The 21,676-nt window shown below is 34.4% G+C and overlaps 5 protein-coding genes across 5 annotated transcripts; 3 read left to right on the plus strand and 2 right to left on the minus strand.

Annotated features, from left to right (window-relative positions):
- Window positions 1-327: 327 nt before the first annotated feature.
- FPOAC1_002622 (uncharacterized protein) lies at window positions 328-1,161 on the plus strand (the record flags this gene model as incomplete). The annotated part of the gene is made up of 2 exons (XM_044847198.1): window positions 328-623; window positions 699-1,161. 2 exons carry the CDS (start codon window positions 328-330, stop codon window positions 1,159-1,161), a joined length of 759 nt encoding a protein of 252 aa, XP_044713114.1.
- A 460-nt stretch (window positions 1,162-1,621) lies between these two features.
- RCO1 (transcriptional regulatory protein rco1) lies at window positions 1,622-3,667 on the minus strand (the record flags this gene model as incomplete). The annotated part of the gene is made up of 4 exons (XM_044847199.1): window positions 1,622-2,317; window positions 2,368-3,316; window positions 3,377-3,458; window positions 3,535-3,667. 4 exons carry the CDS (start codon window positions 3,665-3,667, stop codon window positions 1,622-1,624), a joined length of 1,860 nt encoding a protein of 619 aa, XP_044713115.1.
- A 3,252-nt stretch (window positions 3,668-6,919) lies between these two features.
- FPOAC1_002624 (uncharacterized protein) lies at window positions 6,920-8,025 on the plus strand (the record flags this gene model as incomplete). Its single annotated transcript, XM_044847200.1, has 2 exons — window positions 6,920-7,176; window positions 7,233-8,025. The coding sequence occupies 2 exons, from the start codon at window positions 6,920-6,922 to the stop codon at window positions 8,023-8,025; spliced, it is 1,050 nt and encodes a 349-aa protein (XP_044713116.1).
- Window positions 8,026-8,750: 725 nt separating this feature from the next.
- FPOAC1_002625 (uncharacterized protein) lies at window positions 8,751-9,143 on the minus strand (the record flags this gene model as incomplete). Its single annotated transcript, XM_044847201.1, has 1 exon — window positions 8,751-9,143. The coding sequence occupies one exon, from the start codon at window positions 9,141-9,143 to the stop codon at window positions 8,751-8,753; it is 393 nt and encodes a 130-aa protein (XP_044713117.1).
- A 9,704-nt stretch (window positions 9,144-18,847) lies between these two features.
- Window positions 18,848-19,720, plus strand: FPOAC1_002626 (uncharacterized protein; the record flags this gene model as incomplete). Its single annotated transcript, XM_044847202.1, has 5 exons — window positions 18,848-18,905; window positions 19,034-19,128; window positions 19,233-19,256; window positions 19,325-19,446; window positions 19,531-19,720. The coding sequence occupies 5 exons, from the start codon at window positions 18,848-18,850 to the stop codon at window positions 19,718-19,720; spliced, it is 489 nt and encodes a 162-aa protein (XP_044713118.1).
- Between the last annotated feature and the right edge of the window lie 1,956 nt (window positions 19,721-21,676).

Below are 21,676 nucleotides of genomic sequence, written 5' to 3' on the forward strand. Positions count from 1 at the left end.
TAACAAATGCAATGCAAACCTCTCATGATCTACCTACTAACCTTTATTCCAGCACAAAAAAAAAGAGATTTTACTACCTACAGTCATCCAGGTTATGTACCTAGGTACCTAGGTACCTACGCTAGATCCAAAAGGCATCCTTATCTTATCATACCCGCTGTAAAACCTGGGCTCTAGCTTTATCCATCACAGCTTCAAAAACGTCACTTTACAGCCTCAACCACCACTATCTTCTCTGTCTCGGCCGAATCCCGGACTTATACAATCTTTCCTTCTCTCCTGTTAAAATCTTTTATTACCAATAGTAATGATCGCGCATCCTCCATCATGACAACTCCTCCCGATACCGCTCTCCTGGCCTCCACAAGCGAATCCCTCGCTCCTCTGCTCCCCATACTCGACGGCTTCGCCCACCGTCACAAGAACCAACATTCTTCCGCGCACTGGTGGTCTTCCTTTTCTCTTTTGCGCCGCGCTGTTCGCAACCTTGGCCAAGATCTCGTCGTTGTCTCGCGCCCAAAGAAGAAGACCAAGTCGAGCAGCAATAATGCGAACCCCGACAGCCATTCTGCTCTCATCCGCGCAAAATGGATGATGCGCCATCTTGTCCCTGATGCTTTTATGTAAGCCAATGCCTTTCCCTGGTAAGCCTTGGCATTTATTCAACGTGCCTAATCACATATTTGTCTTGCGCGCAGTACTTTCTCCCAACTAGCAGCCGATAATCAACATGCGCCTCTGGGCCTCCTCCTCCTCTCGGTCCTCGCTCGCACCAACGCTTTACTATCCCACCTTGTCCCGTCCGAACACGACCTTGAATCGGCATCAATAGATGCTATAGATGCGACAAACTTAGCATCAGACACATCCCGTCCGGTCAAGTCAACAGTGCAGTCAATAGCAGCCGAGGCACCCAGTGCTGAAACGGATATGGGCGTGGCCATCTCACGCGAGGAGCTTCTTTTATTACAAAAGAAAACCGCCAAGTCAATACCGAAATCAGACGTGCCCTCTAAAGATTCCAAGTTGAAGGAACGCAAATCAAAGATAGTACATACAGAGGCGCCGAAGCGCTCATCAAAAGATGACACCAAAGACAAACCAAAAAAGAAAAAGAAGAAAGGAGGCGATGCACTTTCAAGTCTTTTTGGCTCTTTATAATATTACATTAAACACACTGCAGAGTATTGCTTCATGTCAAGATACTGCGAATAGAATCGTATTAGTAGTCCTGAACAAGAGCATTGGGGAATCGGTGATTTTCATTATTGTTTTCATAATAACACATTGCGCAACAACCAAATGTTAAAAATCAGTGTGCTAGCGAAGTACCGGCATATCTCCTGCTCAGCGCACGAACAGAGATGCCCTCCGAATTCTTCCCATCCTTATGCGCCTCTTTGCAAGACCGTCCTTTGAGCTGTGAGAGCGGCCCCACTGTGTCCGGTACCCAAGAAACAATATTTGTCGCTCACTCTGGCTGGTCACCATTCGGTAACGAAAGCTTCCATAAACATGTTTCCAATCAGTTACTCCCTCGAACGTGTCTCTTTTCTCCAATCCCGTCATTCTCAAATTGTAGCATCTAAAAAGCAACCCACTGAGCCGGTTCCTTATTTAGTCAAGAGTAAGGGCGGTAGGACCAGATGCGAGCCTTCATGTCACCAGAACCGGTGGCAAAGAATCGACCTTGGGGACTTGGCGCAACGGAGATGACAGAGTTCTTGTGTCCCTGCAGCATGAGTTGCGTAGTGCCGGTGCGAGGATCCCAGAATTGCACACCACGGTCCTTGGAGCCAGAGAGTACCCAGTTAGTATCAGGAGTAAGAGCCACCGACAGAACAAAGTCCCGGTGACCCTCGAATGTCTTGACACACTTGCCCCCCTTGGGACCAGGGTTATTGCCCTGGCGAGGAGCGCTGAGTTCCCACATCTTGATTGTCCTATCGAGACTACCAGAAACAAGGTCTTTCCCACTAGGAGAGAAAGCAACTGAGTAGACACTATCCTTGTGTCCATCAGGTCCCTCCAGACGTTCAACAAGGAAACCCGAGTGCAGGTCCCAAACTCTAACGCTCTTGTCGAGAGAGCCAGCAGCGACAAATTGGGTATCAGGAGAAATGGCAACGGTCGTCACGCCATCCTCTATTGTGAGAGTGAGAGTGTTCGTACCTTGCTCGATATCCCACAAGCGGACGGTCCTATCACCGCTGCCAGAAGCAATGGTGCGACCATCACGTGCAAAATCCAGCGAATAAATGTCTTGCTCGTGACCCGAGAAGTGGTTTCTGATAGTCCTGGTTTGAATGTCCCAAACCTGTATAATATTAGTGTCATATCCACCCAAAGTTTTGCTCATATACTTACTCGGATCAGCTTATCTTCGGCACCAGTGGCAAGGTAGCGACCATCAGGACTGAAGCAAACGCTGCGAATGTAAAGATCGGCGCTCATATCAGAGGCATTGTGATCCTCAAGCACGCAAACCTTCTCTCCGGTCTGAACATCAAAGATCTGAGCAGATCGGTTGCAACCAGTTGCGACATATTTGCCATCGTGACTGAACCTCACGCAACAAACGACACTTTCGTGGTTGAGTGAGTGGACAAGGTCGACGTCAAGAACGCGTTGCACCTGAGGGTTGAAGATGGCGTACCAGTCATTTCCGGTCTTCTTGTTGTGAGGAGCCACGCTATCAACTTCGAGGTCACCGAGGGCGTTGCCAACAGCGGACGCATGAGGACCAGCCATTCGAGCATGGTCAGGAGTTGGGTGGCTGACCTGGGGCGATGCCGCAGTTCCAGGGTAAGGCGCAGGTGTGTTGATCTGAGGAGTCGCAGGCCCGCCAGCACCGGGAGGGCGACCAATGCCTCTCCTACCGGGACCAGGGGAAGCAGTGCTCTGTGGCTGAGGTCCCATTCCGTTTGGGACGGGACCAGGAGGGTAGTTTTGAGAGTAGGGAGCCTGCTGCGCACTGGGGTGAGGGGGGACAGGAAGACCAGGAGGCCCCTGGCTCATCTGATGTTGAGGTCCCAAAGGTTGTTCTTGAGGAGGGGCATGGCCCTGCTGCGATTGCTGCGGCTGTTGCGCGCCCTGAGGTTGACCCTGCTGGGTTGGCTGCTGACCTTGCTGTGGAGGTGCGAGACCTCCCTGACTGCCGCCAGCCATGATACCGCTGAAAAGGCCATTGCCGGGGGCGATAGAGGGGGGCTGAGAAGGGGCAGCGTGCTGAGGAGGTCCGGGCATGCCACCCTGAATTCCGCCCTTTCTAGCAGCATCGAGCTGATGTCGCAGGGAACTGATCTCGTCTTCGTATCTGCAGATGAAGAGGTCAATGGGCGTCCATTATCGCCAATAATGACAAGAAAAGACTTACTTCTGCTTGAGACCCAGATGAGTCTGCTCCATCTGATAAACCTTCTCGCGGACCATTTGCATCTCACTGACTTGCGCAGCGACTAAAGATACACATGTGTTAGCTGGAGTGAAGGAAATAACGCGATATACACGTCAAAGCAACAGTAATGGACCTACTCTGATGCTCGTAGTTTTCCGCAGTGCGCATTTGACTCTCGAATTCAACTCGAATTTGTTCAAGCAATTCGTTCAGGCGGGTAGAATTGGCCTGGGGACCGCCCCCCATGGCGCGATGCGGATACATCGACATTGCGCAAGGCGGGTCTCGGCGACGGAGAGTTAAGATGGGACTCGGTGAGATGAGATGAGGATAGAGGTTGATAGAAATATCGCGATCGCAATCGATGCCTGGTGCGTTGGGTGCGGTCGAGTCGTTGGCGCGTGCCGTTCAAGTCGGTGACAGCGCGAGGCTGGGTGCCAAGGCAAGCTGATGACAATGACAGCTAAACGAGAAGCAGACGCGACAGCTAAGCGTTAAAACAGCAGCGTGTAATTAATGACCCTTTTACGGGTAAAGGCCGGTATGTGTGTAGATGGTCGTAGGAGATACTTGCGACGATGTGGCCAGCCAGGACGACCGTTGGGTTGACGATCGAAGCAGGAACAAATTAGTCGTGATGATGTTTTGATGGGAAGGGGAAAAGAGAAGAAAAAAAGAAGAGGCCCGGCCGAGGAGGAAACGGGTTGGTAAGTGCAGTGCTAAAGGAAAGCATGGGTTCCAGTGGGTTGCAGCTCTTCACGCAGCACGGCCCGGGGGGGAGTGGGGTAGCGATCCATTTAAGTGGAGATCAAGGGCAGGTACGTACCAGCAACTCTAAGCGCACAGACGCAATGAAGCATCAGCCTCGAAACCCATCCCAAAAGCCATCTCATCAGGGGTTTTGAAAGGTGGGTCCACACCTAATGGGCGTGGAAAGTCCGGTCATGGCGGCGGCGGCTGCTGCCCGGGCTGGTAGCCAGCCTGCCAGCCTGGCCTGGCCTGGCCTGTAGCTTCCACAAGATGACCACCCATGAAGTTCAACAATACCAGTTCAGCACAGTTACAGTTACACCCAACACTCCTCTTTCACACCCTCTCTCTCACTGATTTCGGGCCCTGAGGGGGTGGTAAGATGGTCAGTTCTGTTGATAGGTAGTTTCCCGATTTCCCTTTACACACACCCTTTTTTCCCTTTTCCTCTTCGTAATCATTAAACTGCAGTGGCTTGAATTACTTTTCCATAACCCTTTTTTTCTTTCTAAGTGTCTTGCGTAATTACGGAAACTTCTAGAACTCAGAGATAGGTTGTTGTGTATGACGAGTTGTTGTTGAGAAGGGTTTGGCTTTCCATGATGTTGTTGTAACCCATGTTGAGAGCCTACAAGACTCAGTGAACTTTCAACGACCTAATCAAGATAGAAGAATGCTACTCTTCTATACCGTGTCACTTGGAAATTAATAATGTATGTAATTAATCATCGTAAATACCTATCTGATGAGAAAGCTCAACTGCCTGACAAGAGAACATACCCTGTACCTGTACTAAAACATCATACTGGAGAACCATGTGAGTTTTAAGTTTAGCTCCTCTAGAGCTCGCAACAACCCTTTCCCACCACATACTGTTGTCCCCTCTAGCTCGGGGAGGCTCCTTCGAACCAATTGGGAGCCGTTGGTGCTACGTTGACTTGCAGCAACGAGAGCAATGGAAAACAGAGCCGCGCCACCACCAAAGTGACAAGTCTCGTCGGATTGACCAGTTTTGTGCGACCTTCGTGTGACATTTAACAAACACTGACTGGTGCCACATACCTTGTCATCTCGCCAAAACAAGTTAAAGGTTATGATTATCATATATCAAGAGTTGCGAGTGGATGGCGTTGATGGGATCATCATGAGTGGTATCGCTGATGCCAAGTGATACTCTTCGAATCGCCCATCAACACCAGTCAGTGACTGTTCTAGTGGGTAGCAGAAGAGTTGATCTTTCGGCTTTAGGTACATAAATAAATAGCTTAACAAGTATGGTCTAAGTAGCATAAAGTAGTCTTCTAATTTCATCTCTTGTGCTTCTAGCAGCCAACTTTTCGAGTACCCTGATGCTGGTTTGCCGTAGAGTGCTGTACTGTAATGTCGTGACTTGACTTGTAACCAAGTGGCAAAATACACGACTCGATATAGTTGCAAAAACTCTTGTTCAAACTAAAGATACCAAGCCAGCACCGTAATGCCGATAACAAACTCTGTAATGTGGAAAATCGATACGGAGAAAGACATCGCACTCTCCACGTGCTACATGATAAACATCATCTGTGGTAACCAGCCCCATCATGATGTGCTCGGTTCAGGCTTGAGTTTGCTTGTCCATATGCAGAGCCCAAGGTTCGACAGTACAACGGTATCACTGCGCCTCAACACCCAATATCACCCAAGGTCCACGAATCCTATCTCTCAGTTGCCGCGGTCTTTTGATAAACATGACCAAGACTAGGTTTGAAAGTGTACCGTTGAATAGGGTGAATGACTGGGTGCCGAGTATATCGCCGTGCCACGTATTGTGTTCTTGGAAAATGAAAATCTTGTTCACGTTTGTTTAGAGGTGTATCTGAGACCATGTACGTTTTGACGAGAAGAATCATCAAGCGTAACCCAAGATCAGTTCAGGGGAAGTATTCCCTCTTATACCCGAGGCCATGGCTCCAATCCCGTGCCTAATCCGTACCTGGACTCTAATAAGGGTCCTGCCAGAAGATGTCAGGCCAGTCAGTACCTGCGTAGGTACGCTCTATTCTAGTCCTCATGGTCTCCCAGCGTATTCGTTTCCGTATCTCAACATTGAATGGATCGATAAGTGAATAATGATTTATTTTGTCAGACCACAGTAATTAATCTTTAATGCCCTTTGGCAGATGCGATTCTATTCTAAATAGGACTGGCACTGTGACACCTTAGTATTTTGAATGACATCTTTAGCAAGTCAACCTAAAATATTACCGTATAGAGATTCGTGTTCATAAAGTACACAAAATCTCATAACTGTCTGTAGAAAGTAAAGATCTCTTCTCACAAAAAGCGGCGTCATTTCAATAACAAGGCCCCTGCTTATTGTTTGTCGTTCTATCGTACGTCTTTCATCATAAGATGGGTTCAGATACTCTTCCGTCCAACATCTCTAATTGGTTCAGCCGACCTCACAGGGCCTTTTTTGGAACTCCACTACATGATGCATCCCTGGAAGAAACATCCGCCCCGCCTCGCAAGCCGCCGACGACTCCTTGTAATATCAGACTATGTGATTTCCTTTTCCATGATGAATTCATTGATAAACAAGACGAGGTCCGCCTGTAAAATAAAAATGCAGTTATTGTATCTTGAGTTTGTAGGGTGCTCACAGTTATGTGTTTGTTTGTCTCTTAAGTTGTGATTGTTTCACTTACACCAACTCTTTCACTATACCAAGTCGACCCTCCTTCATTTATTTACAACTCTAATCTTTCACTATAAAGATCTCGGTTGCCCATCATGGATGTCGTCCTAGAGGTTGTCGACACCTTCATTGCCGACTATGCATATGCGTACTTCTACCCAAAGCGTCCAGCTCCCTACGACTTCCCATCACCATCCAACACAACCGACACATCAGCCAAGGCCTTCTCGACATGGAGTTACAAGCCGGCCACACAGTTCATTACATTGGAACCAGCAGAGCAAGCATATATGAGCGCATGGGATCGTGACAATCCACTCCGTCAGGCTCTTACACTGTATCTCATTACTTGGTATGTGTCGATTGATGCTCACTATGACAAGCATGAGAACTGACATGCCTCAACAGGATCTTTGGCCTTCTTGTCTATTTTATCGTCGCAACACTCTCATACATATTCATCTTTGACAAGCGCACCTTTGAACACCCGCGATTCATAAAAAATCAGGTCCGCCTGGAGATCATCGCGGCCAATAAGGCCATGCCAGTCATGGCCATCATCACAGCACCCTTCTTCCTCCTCGAAGTTCGAGGATACGGAAAACTGTACGACACTACCGAAGACGGACCCGGTCTGTGGTACGACTTCTTCCAGTTCCCACTATTCCTCCTCTTTACCGATTTCTGCATCTACTGGGCTCATCGCTGGCTTCACCACCGTTTGGTCTACAAATATCTGCACAAGCTTCACCACAAGTGGATTATGCCCACTCCTTTTGCCAGTCATGCCTTTCACCCCCTTGATGGGTTTACCCAGTCTTTGCCTTACCACATCTTCCCTTTCATCTTCCCGCTTCAAAAGATGGCTTATGTTGCACTCTTTGTGTTTGTCAACCTTTGGTCTGTCATGATCCACGATGGCGAGTACCTGACCAACAACCCTGTTGTTAACGGTGCTGCATGCCACTCACTTCATCACTCTCGCTTCGAGGTCAACTATGGCCAGTTCTTCACTGCCTTTGATCGCATTGGCGGTACCTACCGCATGCCTGAGCAGTGGATGTTCGAGCGGGATATGAAAATGTCGGAAGGTCGCTGGAAGAAGGAGATCGAAAAGGTGGACGAGCTGATTGAAGAGATCGAAGGTAGTGACAACCGTACTTATACGGATAGCGCGCCCAGTATGAAAAAGACAGAATAAGCGTATGAGGTGGCTAATATGGTTTCGCTTGCCATATCATTGCACACCGGATTAAGTCAAGACTTCAGAGTTCGACCAAACCCTTGACATCCTCATCATGTGCGGACCTTGGCGCTTGAAACCGTTGGAAATTTGTACGCATTAGCCTTCCTGGGATGGCAATGTGAATTTGTCGGCCCAGGTGTTGAATCTTGTACATAAATTTTGACCTTTGTAATGGTCTGCACTCACTTAAGGCGTTTGGCGGAGATGGTGACGATTTGGAATAATCCACCAATTGTATTTCAATAACCTGAAACTAGGAAAAAGAAAAAGTACAGCATCTGACTGTGGACATGGAATCTACCGCAGTAAATAATAAATATTCCGCATCCAGCCCAAACTCCTTGCCTCAGAAGTCAAAGTGACTGTAGGCCGCCAATAATAACATGAGAAATTCTTTGGAATCAAGACAACAAACGCTAACCAACGAGATAAAAGACAAAAAGAAAAGCATAGTAAAGCAGGAACCGTATAGTCCGGTGGTATAGGAAATTGCAACTGGTGTGCCAATGTAAAGTTATTTTGCGAGTAGAACTGTGTCCAGTCTAGACAAGTATTGTTGTGTATGGGTTTCGATTGATGCTCGCAGCATCGGTTCGTAGAGTGATAATAATCGAGTTGTAATCGGATATCGTCGTGGTGCGCTTGATACAACGTCGACTCGTCCATGCATCCATGCGACTCTAAGAGAAGCTCACAAACTTCGGATCTCTCGGAAGGCCATCGGCGCCGATACCGTTGGCCTTGAATCGGTTCTCCATATAGACCTTTCTTGCCTGGTCGAAATTCATTCTCCTCTTTTTCATGATAGCCAGAACCTCAGCCTTGGCTGCATCGTCGAGGCCGGCGCGCGAATCGCCAGACTCGACGTTTTCCGACAAATTAAAGTTGCTACTGGTCAGACCAGCCTCGATATCACCGGCGAAGCTGTTGGGAAGTCGCGAGTAAATGTAGTCGGCGCCGGGGAGTCGAGGTCGCATATGTTGGACGTGAGGAATCCAGTGGGCACGGGTGAAGAAGAGAATCGTGCCGAGGACGATGGCAAAGAATGAGATGGAGTAGAGAAGGTATGACATGATGGGCAGACGATCGGTATTAAGAGGAATGGCGTACGTATGTATGGTATGTAACGATCGAGTCGAAATCGAGGCGCAGTGGAGGTAAGATAAAAAGAGACTGAACAATAATCGCGATCACAAATGAGAGGAACAGCCAGGCAGGGCAAAGTCGCAAGACGGAAGGGTGAAAGATTTCAAAGATGAAGCGCCAAAGTTGGCATGGTAGACGCCTCTAGTCTATGTTGTCAGAGTTCAATAATGGGCTGAGGATTTCCGCCCTCTGCAAGATCCGGATTTGAACAAGTGCAACCTTGTTTCCTTTGTCTTAGGAACGAAGATGAAGATAATGGGCTGGGGGGTTATTGGCGACTGCTGACTGACGTGACTCTATACTGTACTTACCTTATTAGGTTCTAACTCAAGTTTGGCTCCCTCCTCCCTCCTGTTCTAATCAATCAAGCCACCCGTAGTGGAAGTGGGTGTGGGGCTGTTACCCTGTTGGCACTGTATAACCCTGTGAAAATGCTAATACCTTATTATAACTATATAATTATATAGTATAGTGCTATTATTTAAGACAGTCTTATTATAGTATAGCTATAGTAGCTAGGAAGTCTTATTAAGGTCTTATTAAGGTAATAATAAAGTATTAACTATTTTAAGTTTTAATTTACTTTTTATTTAACTAATTTAAATATATATTTATATAATATAATATAATATATAAATATAATTATATAGTAAATAGTTAATTAAATAATATAAATTATATTATTAATATTAATATATATTTATAATTAACTTATTAATTAAATATATATTATTATAACTATATATATAATTAATTATAATAACTATTTATACAATAATATTATTTAAATTAAATTAAAATACCTAGCTAAAAAACTAATATATTTATTAAGTATTTATTTATATTATCTATTTATTTATTTATATTATCTTTATTTAATAAATAATTATTCTTATTAATATAATAATATATCTATTTAAAGGTTATTAAACTATATTTATAAATAAAGAAATAACTTACTATAAATTAATTTACTTATTATAATTAATAAGGCTTAATTAAGTAAAAAAAACTAATAAAAATAAGAATTAATTTAATATAAAGTAAAAATAATAAATAAAAAACTTATATAAAAGTTAATTTATTATAATATAAATATACTTTTTCTTAAGTTTAATATAATAATTTAAGTATTTTTATTATTAATCTTTAAAGTTAAAGTATAGCTTATTTAATTTTAAGATAAAGTCTTCTTTTTAAGCTAATATAATTAAAGTAAATATTTTATATAAAATTAATATATTAAGTAATTAATTAAAATTAATAATAATAATTACTATTTAATATATTAATTTAATTAAAATTAATAACTTATTAAAGGATTATTAAGATAAATAAATATAATCTATAAAAATATTAATTACTTAAAGCTATTTAAAGAATAGTAAATATTTACTTTTAATTTTATCTCTTATTAATTTAATATTATAATATTCTATATATTATTAATTATTATAATTATAAGTTTAATTTTATTATTTATATTTAAACCTAAAGTATCTTAAGGTATTAATAAACCTAGATTTAATACTTTATATTTTTATTAATAAAATAGTCTTTAATAATATACTTTCTAGGTTATAAGGTAATAATAATTAAACTAATAATTAAAGGGTTATTATTATTAATAAATAGAAGGTTAAGAAGTAAGTATTATTTATTAGAAATAGTTATATAAGTAATTACTAAGAAGGAGTATTAAATACTATTTATCTTATAAATAAATACCTTATTAATATATATAATATTATTATTAATAAGTTTAATATAGTTACTTTACTTAAAGGTATAATAATACTATTTACTATTTAATTATTACTTATTATTTAATTTTAATATAGAAATTATAATTTATTAGTCTATAAAGGATATCTTTTAATATTAATAGAAATAACCTATATAGCTAAAAGTATATATATTTAGCTAGTTATAGTTAATATTATATACTTCTTAAAGATAGGTTTAAAAGAGAGATATTATTCTTAATAAAGAGATTAGAAACTTATTATTAGTATTTATAATATAAATCTATTAACTAAAGGCTAATTAATTTATTTATCTTTAAATAGATATATTAAAATAATTTTATATAATATTAATACTATTATTAAGATTATTAGCCTAGTTACTATTAGTATTATTAATATTAACCTTAATAATATTCTCTTATTTAAAATCTATATTATTAAGACCTTTAACTTATTTATTAAAGTAAAAAAGAAATTAATTAAATAGACTAAGATATAAAGACTAAAGATATTTTATTTATTATATAAGCTAAAGATATTCTCTATTAAAAGCATTAAAAATAATAAATTAATATATAATATTAATATTAATTTTATTAAATATTACTTTCTATATATTCTTTAAGTTAATTTAATATATAACTAGCTTAAATTACCTATTAAAGAATATTAATTAAATCTACTATTAACCTAGGAAGCTTATTTATATAGTAACTTTTTAATTAGTATATTAATATTTAATAACTAAGTAAACTTATTAAAAAAGTTAATTAAATAGATATTAGTATATATATTTAATTATAAGTAATTAATTAACTAGGTTATCTTCTTATCTTTAGTTCTTTATATTTATTTTCCTTTTCTTTAATATTAAATAGCTATTAAGGCAGGGATTTTAAAGAATATCTTTTATATAAGCAGGTTATAAAAGAGAATATTAAACTCTTTAATTACTATATTTACTTTTACTTCTTATTTTTATATATATTATATAATTATTTATATAAATAATAACTACTTTAATATATTTAATATAATTAATCTCTTATAGTAATAAAATACTTAGGATTTATAATATTTATAGATATTATTAAGCTTCTATAATACTTAAATATAAATTAGCTAAAACTTATAATAAATATTAAGTATAAGTTTTATCTTCTTTAGGCTATTAATTTCTTAATAAATAGTATACTTTTCTATAAGGAAATAATTATTATAAGCTAGGCTAATAAAGGTTTAAATAAGCTAATTAATTAAGTTATAGCTTTTAAGTTTATTTTATATTATAGCTATATTTTAAAACTTAGATTTAATATAGTCTTTAATTAGCTAGATATTAAGGAAGCTAGGAATTACTATAAATTAATAAGTATATTTAAATAAGCTATAATTACTAAGATAGTATACTAAAGATTAAAATTAATTTTAATTTAATAGAAACTTTTATAATTATAAAGTATATATATACTTAGAGATAGCTAGCTTAATAAGGATTACTTTAATTAAAATATTATAAAATAAGAATATTATTTTATTATATTCTAAATAAGCTATATTAAAAATATAAATCTAGATTAAATCTATAGTAAAAGAGATCTTTTTAAGGTTTAATACTTTTAAAGCTAGACTTTATTATAAAAGATATTTATTTTATTTTTTCTTAATTAAAAGCTATTTAATATATTATTATATTACTTTAATTTAATTAATATATTAAATATAAATAGTAATATTAAAGTCTAAGAATAAGCCTAGGTTAGTCTTATTAAATATATTAATAATAGTCTTTTTATTAATAAAATAAAAGTAATAAAACTTTAAATTAAATAAATTAATATAATTAATATTCTAGTTTTATTAAAGTATATTACTTATATAGTATAAAGAGAAAATATATATTAACTTAGTATTACTATTAATTACTATATTAATACCTTTATCTAGTAAAATAAAGGAATATAGTATATTAATAGCCTCTTTAAATATTAAGCTATAAGGGCTAAGTAAAATAGAGAAAGTATTAGTATATTATTTATACTTAATAATACTAAGTCTAGCTAGGGTTATATATATTCCTATAAGAGTATAATAAGAGTTATAAAATAAACTAAAGCTATTAATAAATATTATATATAGAAGTAATATAAAAAGAGGGTAATTAGTAATATTAAGATTTAAGTAATTCTAGTTATTAATAAACTATATATAACTATATACTTTTAGTTTAAATTTAACTTAAAGCTTTTACTTATAGTAAAATAGTTTAAATTTATTAGTATTTTTATTAAAATAGACTTAATAAATAATAAAGTTATTTAACTTAAGTTAAATAATTAATTAATATTTATTAAATTTAAGAAATAGTATATTAGTCTTTTTACTATTTAAATCTTTATAATATAAAGGGTCTTTTTAATCTTTACTTATTATATAATTAAATATTATATATATATAATTAATAATATTTTACTCTTTAATATACTATTTACTATATATAATAAGAATTAACTTATCCTTATTAACTAGGTTATTCTTTTTATTAAGAGTTTAAAAGTATTTATTATTCTATTTTATAGCTTCTTAGATAATAATATAGATATTATTAATCTTAATATTAAGATATATTCCTAGTAAAAAATAATATTTACTATAAGTAATAATTTAGCTAATATATTTAATACTATAAAAGTCTTTAATAATAGGCTTTTATTTACTTAGTTTATTAATATCTATACTATTAAATATAGTATATATATAACCTGCCTTACTATAAGAGAAATAAATTTAATTAAATAGAAAGATAAAATCTTTAAGGTTATTATTAATATTTTAAAAATAAATATAATAACTAAAGCTTATATATAAAGAAGATATTTAGCTTTTAGAATAGAATAGCTCTATTAAATTATTAATAAAGTAAGCTATATTTAAGTATAAAAGGTCTTAAAATTAAAAGCTAAGTATAATTTTAAAAATATTAAAAAGGTTAAAGAAATATATTTTTATATTTAATTTATAATTAGATCTATTTTTAACTAAAAGTAATATTATAAAAAGCTTATTAACTTTTAATAGAATATTAATAACCTATATATCTAGTAATAATAAAATCTTTTATACCTAGGTTTTTAAAGTAAAAAGTACTTATAGTAAAAGTAATAAGTATATTATTAAGCTTTAGAGTTAAAAGATCTTTTATAAAATCTTATAATTATAATTATTAATACTTATAATATAAACTATAAGTCTAAAAGTAAATTTAAAGTTAAATAGCTTAATCTGCTTATGCCTTTTATATTATATAAAAATAGAGTTATCTTTATTAGCTTATATAGAGGTATATTAAGATCTTAGTATCTTAAGAGCTAGTATATTATCTTTAGTAATAAGTTTAATATTAAAATCCTTTTTCTTTTTATTATTTAATAAAGGGATATTATTATTAAATTAAGTATTAGCTTTAAAGAATAGATTATTATACTTAATAGTAGCTTAAAGCTTAATATTATTAAATCCTATAGAAATTATCTTATAGTTAATATTTAATATTCTATAAGCAGTATTAAATAAGTCTAATTATTATAGACTATTATTAAGGTCTTTAAATATAGCTTAAGACTTATTATTAGAAATTTCTCCCTTATTATTAAATTCTAATATATATAAATTACTAAAATTACTAGCTAAAGTAGTCTTATTATTCTTATATTATTTACCCTCTAGACTTAAAGGTTTAATTAAAGTATAATTATATATATATAAATACTTTTTATATAATTTATATATAGCTATTTATAAAAGTAATAACTTATTATACTTACTTTTATTTTACTTTAAAGGTATATTAGTAATTTAATTAAATATTAATTTAGCTCTTATTTTACTTATTTAATTAGTTTAATATTTACCTTAAAATAAAAAAAAGAAAGAAAATATTATAAATACCTTATAAAGTTATATATATATTATTAAAAAATATTAAAATATTAAGAATAAATTAAAAATATTAAAATTTTTATTAAAAGGTTTAAAATATAAAGTAAAAAAGTAAGTATTAGCTTTTTCCTTATTTAATTATTCTTAATAATAATTAAAGATAGCTATTAACTTTTATTTTAATTAGCTTAATAAAGAATAATATTTTATAAAGTATTTTATAAGGTTAAAGTTAATTTAATATATATTAACTATAATATATATTAGTATAAAGTAATAAAAGAGTAATTCCTTAGAGGTAATAAATATCTATATAAGTAATTTTAAGAAATTAGAAAATAAAATTATAAGCTATATAATTTCTTTACTTATAGCCCTAGTTATTAAGATTAATAAAATTATTTATATAGCTAGTAACTAGTAATAGCTAGGTAATAATTAATAATAGTTTAAGATATTTAAGTAACTAGCTAATAGTATTAAATTATAGAAAATTTCTATAATATATAAAACAAGCTTTCTATATAAATAAATAGAGATTTTTCTACCTCTTATCTCTTATCTTTTTCTTTTTCCTCTTAAATATCTCTTATCTTAACTCTGAGAAATTATTATAGCCTTATAAGCCCTTATAATCTTATAAGCCTTTATAATCTTATAAGCCTTTATACTCTTAAATTCCCTTTATATTTATCTTTATAATATTATCCTTTAATAATAATAATAACTATAGTATATATAAATATATAAATATTAATCTATTAAATAAAACTCTTAAGAGCTAGTATTCTTATTATAAAGGCTCCTAGGGTCTTAAGACCCTATTAATTAATACTACTAGTTATAGTATTTATAGAGGTTATAGCTATAGTAATAGTATATTATCTTAATTTATCTCTTAAGGTTATAAAATAACTCTTAATCTTACTATAATAAGTAGCTTAAACCTTACTTATAGCTTTAATTATAACTTTAATTATAGCTCTAATTATAGCTTAAATCCTACTTATAGCTTTAATTATAGTTTTACTTAAGACTTTAATTATAGCTCTAATTATAGTTTTACTTAAGACTTTAGTCTTAATTAATAAGATCTTTAAATTATACTATTAACCCTATTTAATTAGCTAAATTAAATAGTAAATAGCTTTAATATTCTTATAAATAGTTAATTAATATTATTATAAAGTAATAATATTTCTCTATTTACTTTAGTTAATAGTTTATTTAATATTAATTAAGGAATTCTTAATATATTTAATATTAATACTTAAGTAATAGATTTATTTACCTTTTAAAAGCCTATTTAACTTAATCTTATTAAGCTTTAAAATAAGGCTATACTTAAGTTAAAATAAGACTTAGTTTAATACTATATTTATATTATTAATAAAGCTTAATAAATTATTAAAAATAATTAAGAGACTTCTATAAATAAGCTTAAAATAGATTTATTAATAAATATAATTTCTAAAGAGTTAAAGAAAATTAAAGCCTTTATTATATAAAGCTTATTTATTTAATATAATTCTTATTTTATTAGCTATTATACTTATATAATTAATCTAACTATTTAAACTAATTTAGCTTATTTTATTTAGACTTTAAATACTATTAAGTCTTAGTTTAAGTTAATAAAGTCTTATTACCTATAGCGCTATACTTATATAAATTTATATCTTTATATTTATTAATATAGGCAATTAATCTATTAATAGAGATAAATATATACTCTTATTAAAAAATATAATAAGCTTAAAAGGCTTATTATTAATATAGATACTATTTTTTCTACTATTTCCTCTAGTTTAATTACTTACCTCTAGGAATTCTTAATAAGCTACTTTAATTTTAATAGCTTTAAATAGATCTTCTATTATATATATAACCTAATAAACTTCTATTATATTAAAAGTATTAATAATAATTAAGGTTAAAGTTAATACTTTATTTAAAATATTTATTTAAATTTAATTATCTAGCTTTTGTATCTCTAATATATAGAGTATAATCTTAATATTAATAGTATTTATAATAACTCTAGTCTATTTAACTTTAATATTACTTTTAGCTTTAAAGATTAAAAATAAGATAAGAATTTATATAAAAACCTATATTATAATTTTATTACTTAAGGTCTTATAAATAAGTTCTATTATATTAATATAAAATCCTTTACTAAGTTAATAATTAAAATACTAGCTATATTAAAGTAAGGCTAGGTTAATATTTAATATATTTAATAAGGTTTTATAATAATATATTAGATTTAATCTATTAATTTTCTATAATAATTACTTATATTTTTTAAGTTAATAATATTCTTCTTTTTTTACTATTATATAATACTTTATCTTTAAAAGGCTTATCTTAATTTAATAAATCTTATAGATTTAATTCTTATAATAAAGCTTTTAATAAGTAATTTAATAATTAATCTTTACTATTACTATTTTTCTTATTAGCTAGATAAGCTTATACTACTATATACTATTATTTTAATATTAATCTATTTAAGCTTTTTATTTTATTTATTAATACTATTAATATTAATTATACTATATTTTATTTAAATTAATATATTAATTATATTATTTACTTATATTTATTTTTATTTTTCTTTATTTTCTTTATTTTTTACTTTTTATTATTTATTTTTTATATTATATTTAATTATTATTTAATATTATTAGAATTCTAAGGTAATATTAATATTATATTAAGCTTTTAACTTAAGTCTCTAGATATATTAATATTTTCTATTTTATTAAAGACTTTATAATTATTTTATTATATAAAATACCTTAATATAATAAGATATTACTTTTTATTTTTAATTAATTAATTAGTTTTTATTTTTATTTTTATTTTTATAGCTTAAAGATTATTAATAATATATAGACTTAATAATTATATTAAATTAAAATAATAGTTTAAACTTATAGCTTAATATATCTTATATTTACTATAAAGATATAATTTATTTAATTTATATATTTTACTTTTAATTAAGTATTTTATTTTATATATTTAAATTTATATTATATTTTATTATACTATATATTATTATATATATTAATATATATTATATTAACTAGGTTAATATAAATATAATATTAATAGCTAATTAATATATTACTTTTATATAGAATTAATAAAACCTTATTAATATTTTAATTACTAGTTATTTTTCTAGGACTTTATTAAGATTTTATAATTATTATTATAAAATTATATTAAATAGTAAGACTATACTAATAAGTAATATAGTATAAATTTAATAGTTATAGTGCTAGCACAGTGTCTATACATAGTACAGTCCCAGGGGGGTACCCTATAGGTAATAGCCCCCTACCATTTTCTACTATGGACGCGTTTTGGCTTGGCACAGCCCGGCTCAGGCACATGAATACACGGATAAATGGAGGGAATGAATGATTTTGAATGAGGTTATATCAACATGTGGATTTTTCTTTTACTCACACAACATGTCATATGTAGTAGTCAATTGATATGTGATAAAGTAGTTGCTTGACTTGTAGAACTGATTCAAGTGACATGACATCAGGGGTTATGGTTATTCGCCTCTGACTGGAGTCTCATGTTGCATGGAACGGAACCTACTGTATCAGCCCGCTCTACCCACCATACCCACTACAAGCTGACAGAAAGATGGTCTAGCTATAAAAATGAATGGGCCAGTATAGTGGTAGATAATAGTGCAAAATGTTCCGCTAATTATGTCTGTACCAACCACTTTTATGCCATCTGATTGATGGCTAAGCCCTCCCTTATTGGCAAGCTAGCCGAGAGACCCACCTTGCTCGCGCACAATTCAGGCGGCTTTGGTGAACAGTCTTTGGAACTGAAACTGGATATTTCGACGACGACAACCTCAAGCTTCATTCTCCCCGGTCAATTTTCACGCCAAATCCTCAATCACAATGTCTACCGCCCAGGAGCTCTCCAACATTTCCTCGGACCTGATCTGGGAGATCGTCCGTGAGTTTCCTCCGAATTTTTGATTTATTTTTGGCCAGCCCAACGACTACTTTGATATGCGACTGGGCCTGGACTGATAATATTCACTTGATGATCAATTACTGAAACGCTTTTTCGCGACTGTGCAGGTGACAACAACTGCTTCTCCGCCAAGAGCAAGAAGAACGGCGGTGTTCAGTTCTCCCGAGACCCCCTCAACCTGACCAACAAGACCTCCCGAAAGGTATGATTCTATATTCAAGGTTGATGATCCCCGATGAAGCGATTCAATATTTGAGGGGTCAACAATCGTAGGACATGGAACATATAGGCTAACTCGCTTTACAGCACGCCGGCTTCGTCAACGACAAGGTACGACCACGACGAATGCGATAGAATCATGACGATCCGTGAACGAAAGCTAAACAATTTATCAACAGGCCGTCGGTATTGCTGCTGGTGAGAAGGGTGCCGTTGTTGTCACCACCAAGAAGGCTCAGCCCAACAAGCCCGCTGCCAACCTCACCCAGACTTCTTACAGCGGCTCCAAGAGCAACCGCAAGTGAGTATTCGACTGAACATGATATTATTGTGTCTTGTTCGACACACAAGTGAACTCAGCTGACCATGGACTTCCACTCTCCAGGACCTACCAGGCCGTTGCCAACCAGGTCGCCAAGAACTCTTACCGCCCTGACCTCCGCTCCGCTGCTGTCGAGCGTGCTTCTGCCATCAAGAAGTCTAACAAGCCCGTCAAGCCCGAGCCCGAGCAGAAGCTCCGTGGCAACAAGGCCAAGAAGGCTGCTGCTGCCGCCGCCGCCTCTGAGGAGAACTAAGCTTGACGATTGGAAACATAGAAATGGGGGTTGTGAATAAGGCTATAGGATGAAGCTAGGGAGGTAAGCTGCATAGCTCACACCTGATGAGAAAAGGGATCATCAGAATGGGCAAAGCACATGAACCGAGGTCTCTGGGTCATTCACGGCTGGAGTTATTGAGCTCAAAATGAATGAATATTCCGTCGGCGATATCGTTGGCAACTCAAACAAATTGTGTTAAAATGTTGATTTGATGTATGTGATTTTCTTCCCAACAGCGCCATTGTTGAATCGCAAGGCTTATTGGGAATGAATATGTGCCTAGTGACGTAGGAAACATTTATTCAACCACTGCAAGACCAATCAGACAAGTTTGAATTCATTTACGTTGTTACATTCAAATTCACGATATCGTGTGGATATACAAGTGCGGTACGGCAGATATCGGGTCATGACTTTGGTACCACGGGATACCGAGGATCATGCCAAGTACTAGATCGCCGAGGAAGCTCATGAATGAAAGTGAAGACGTCACAGTCCCGGATGAGTCCGGAGCAGTACAAAGAACGAATGGATTGAAAATAACAGGTATCGGGATATCTTGGTCCTCATGTAGCCGCAACTCGGAAGTTGTTTGTGACTTGGACGCAGATCAATCTCCAGACCGAGCACAAACCAGACGGAAGTAAGAACGCTCTAGACAACCAGTGTCCGGCCACGACCTAGTATGAAGTATACTGGAATATCCATGTACTAATACGAAAGTGTATCGGGAAAAATTGAAGGTCATTTGGTGCAATGTCAAGCTTATTATAGCGAGTGTGTAGTGACCTAGTAGCGAGTAAGTGAATCAGTCATTAACCACAGTGGCTGGGATGCATTGCGATATTTCCATTCTAGGCATTTGAAGAGGGATCAGTCGTCCTAGTTGTCCTCGTGTTTGTGGCCTTTGTGAGCATGGAGTGCCCCTTGTGGTGAATAATAGATATGTTCTCGCAAGTAAATGGCGCTGGGCACTTATTAAGGAAATAGTAGATTAATGGAAAGAAAAGCGCACCAAAGAGAAAGCGAGCAATGCGTGGGGTTTACAGAATAGAATGACCAACATATTATGTTTATGACCATTAATTTGCCCGGGCTTTGATAGGACAATAATTGAGTTTCTATCTGGTTTACCTTTCGGACTTGGGTCGGAGTACCTGTTTCGCTCTCATCTCGGGGTTTGGGACGCCTACCGTCAGGGAAGTTTTTCCTGAACAACGAACGTTACTGGGTACCAAATTCTGTACGCCCTTTCCCCACGAGCTGAGGGTTTGGATTTGGGTTCCATAAAAGCGAACCAGATTCAGTTTCACAGAGAGTACTTAAACGGACGAGAGGGAGCTACACCCTTGAAAGTAGTTGTGTCTATTCTTAGTTGAGTTAACTATGCGCCCAAAGCCTTGCGGCAGGTATCCCGTCAAGTCTGTTACAACTGGCGTAGATCGTCAATGCCAGCTAAACCCAACTAATCACAATTAGCGGACGAGAGGGGGAGGAGGCTAAGGGTGAATGGAGATGAAATCCATGATGGTGGATATCATGAGTATGTATCATCAAATACATAGTTCCAAACTAATGGATGGCGTTGAGGGAATACATACAGTCACGTAATGGTTCAAAATCCAAACTCGTGATATCAGAACCAAAGAGAGGCGAGATGATGATGACCCTGTCCTTCTGTTCGTCTGTTCAATAGGTCTAGCAATGGGCAGTGGATTCTGGATTGTGGATGATGCCCCTCTCTCGAATATGTTGATTGTTGTAGCCTTTGACCCTTGTAAGCGCAACGAGCCCCTCCTCAAGGAAAATAACCCCCACTAGAGCTTTCAGAGCTGCTGTGTCACTTTCCCCTCCCCGCTCAACATTTAGTTAGTAGGTAGTAGTAGCCTGTCCGTCGCACATGCTTCCGTGTAGTGACTTGCGATGATTTCG

The sequence above is a fragment of the Fusarium poae genome, chromosome 1 (assembly GCF_019609905.1).
Source record: "Fusarium poae strain DAOMC 252244 chromosome 1, whole genome shotgun sequence".
Lineage (NCBI taxonomy): Eukaryota > Fungi > Ascomycota > Sordariomycetes > Hypocreales > Nectriaceae > Fusarium > Fusarium poae.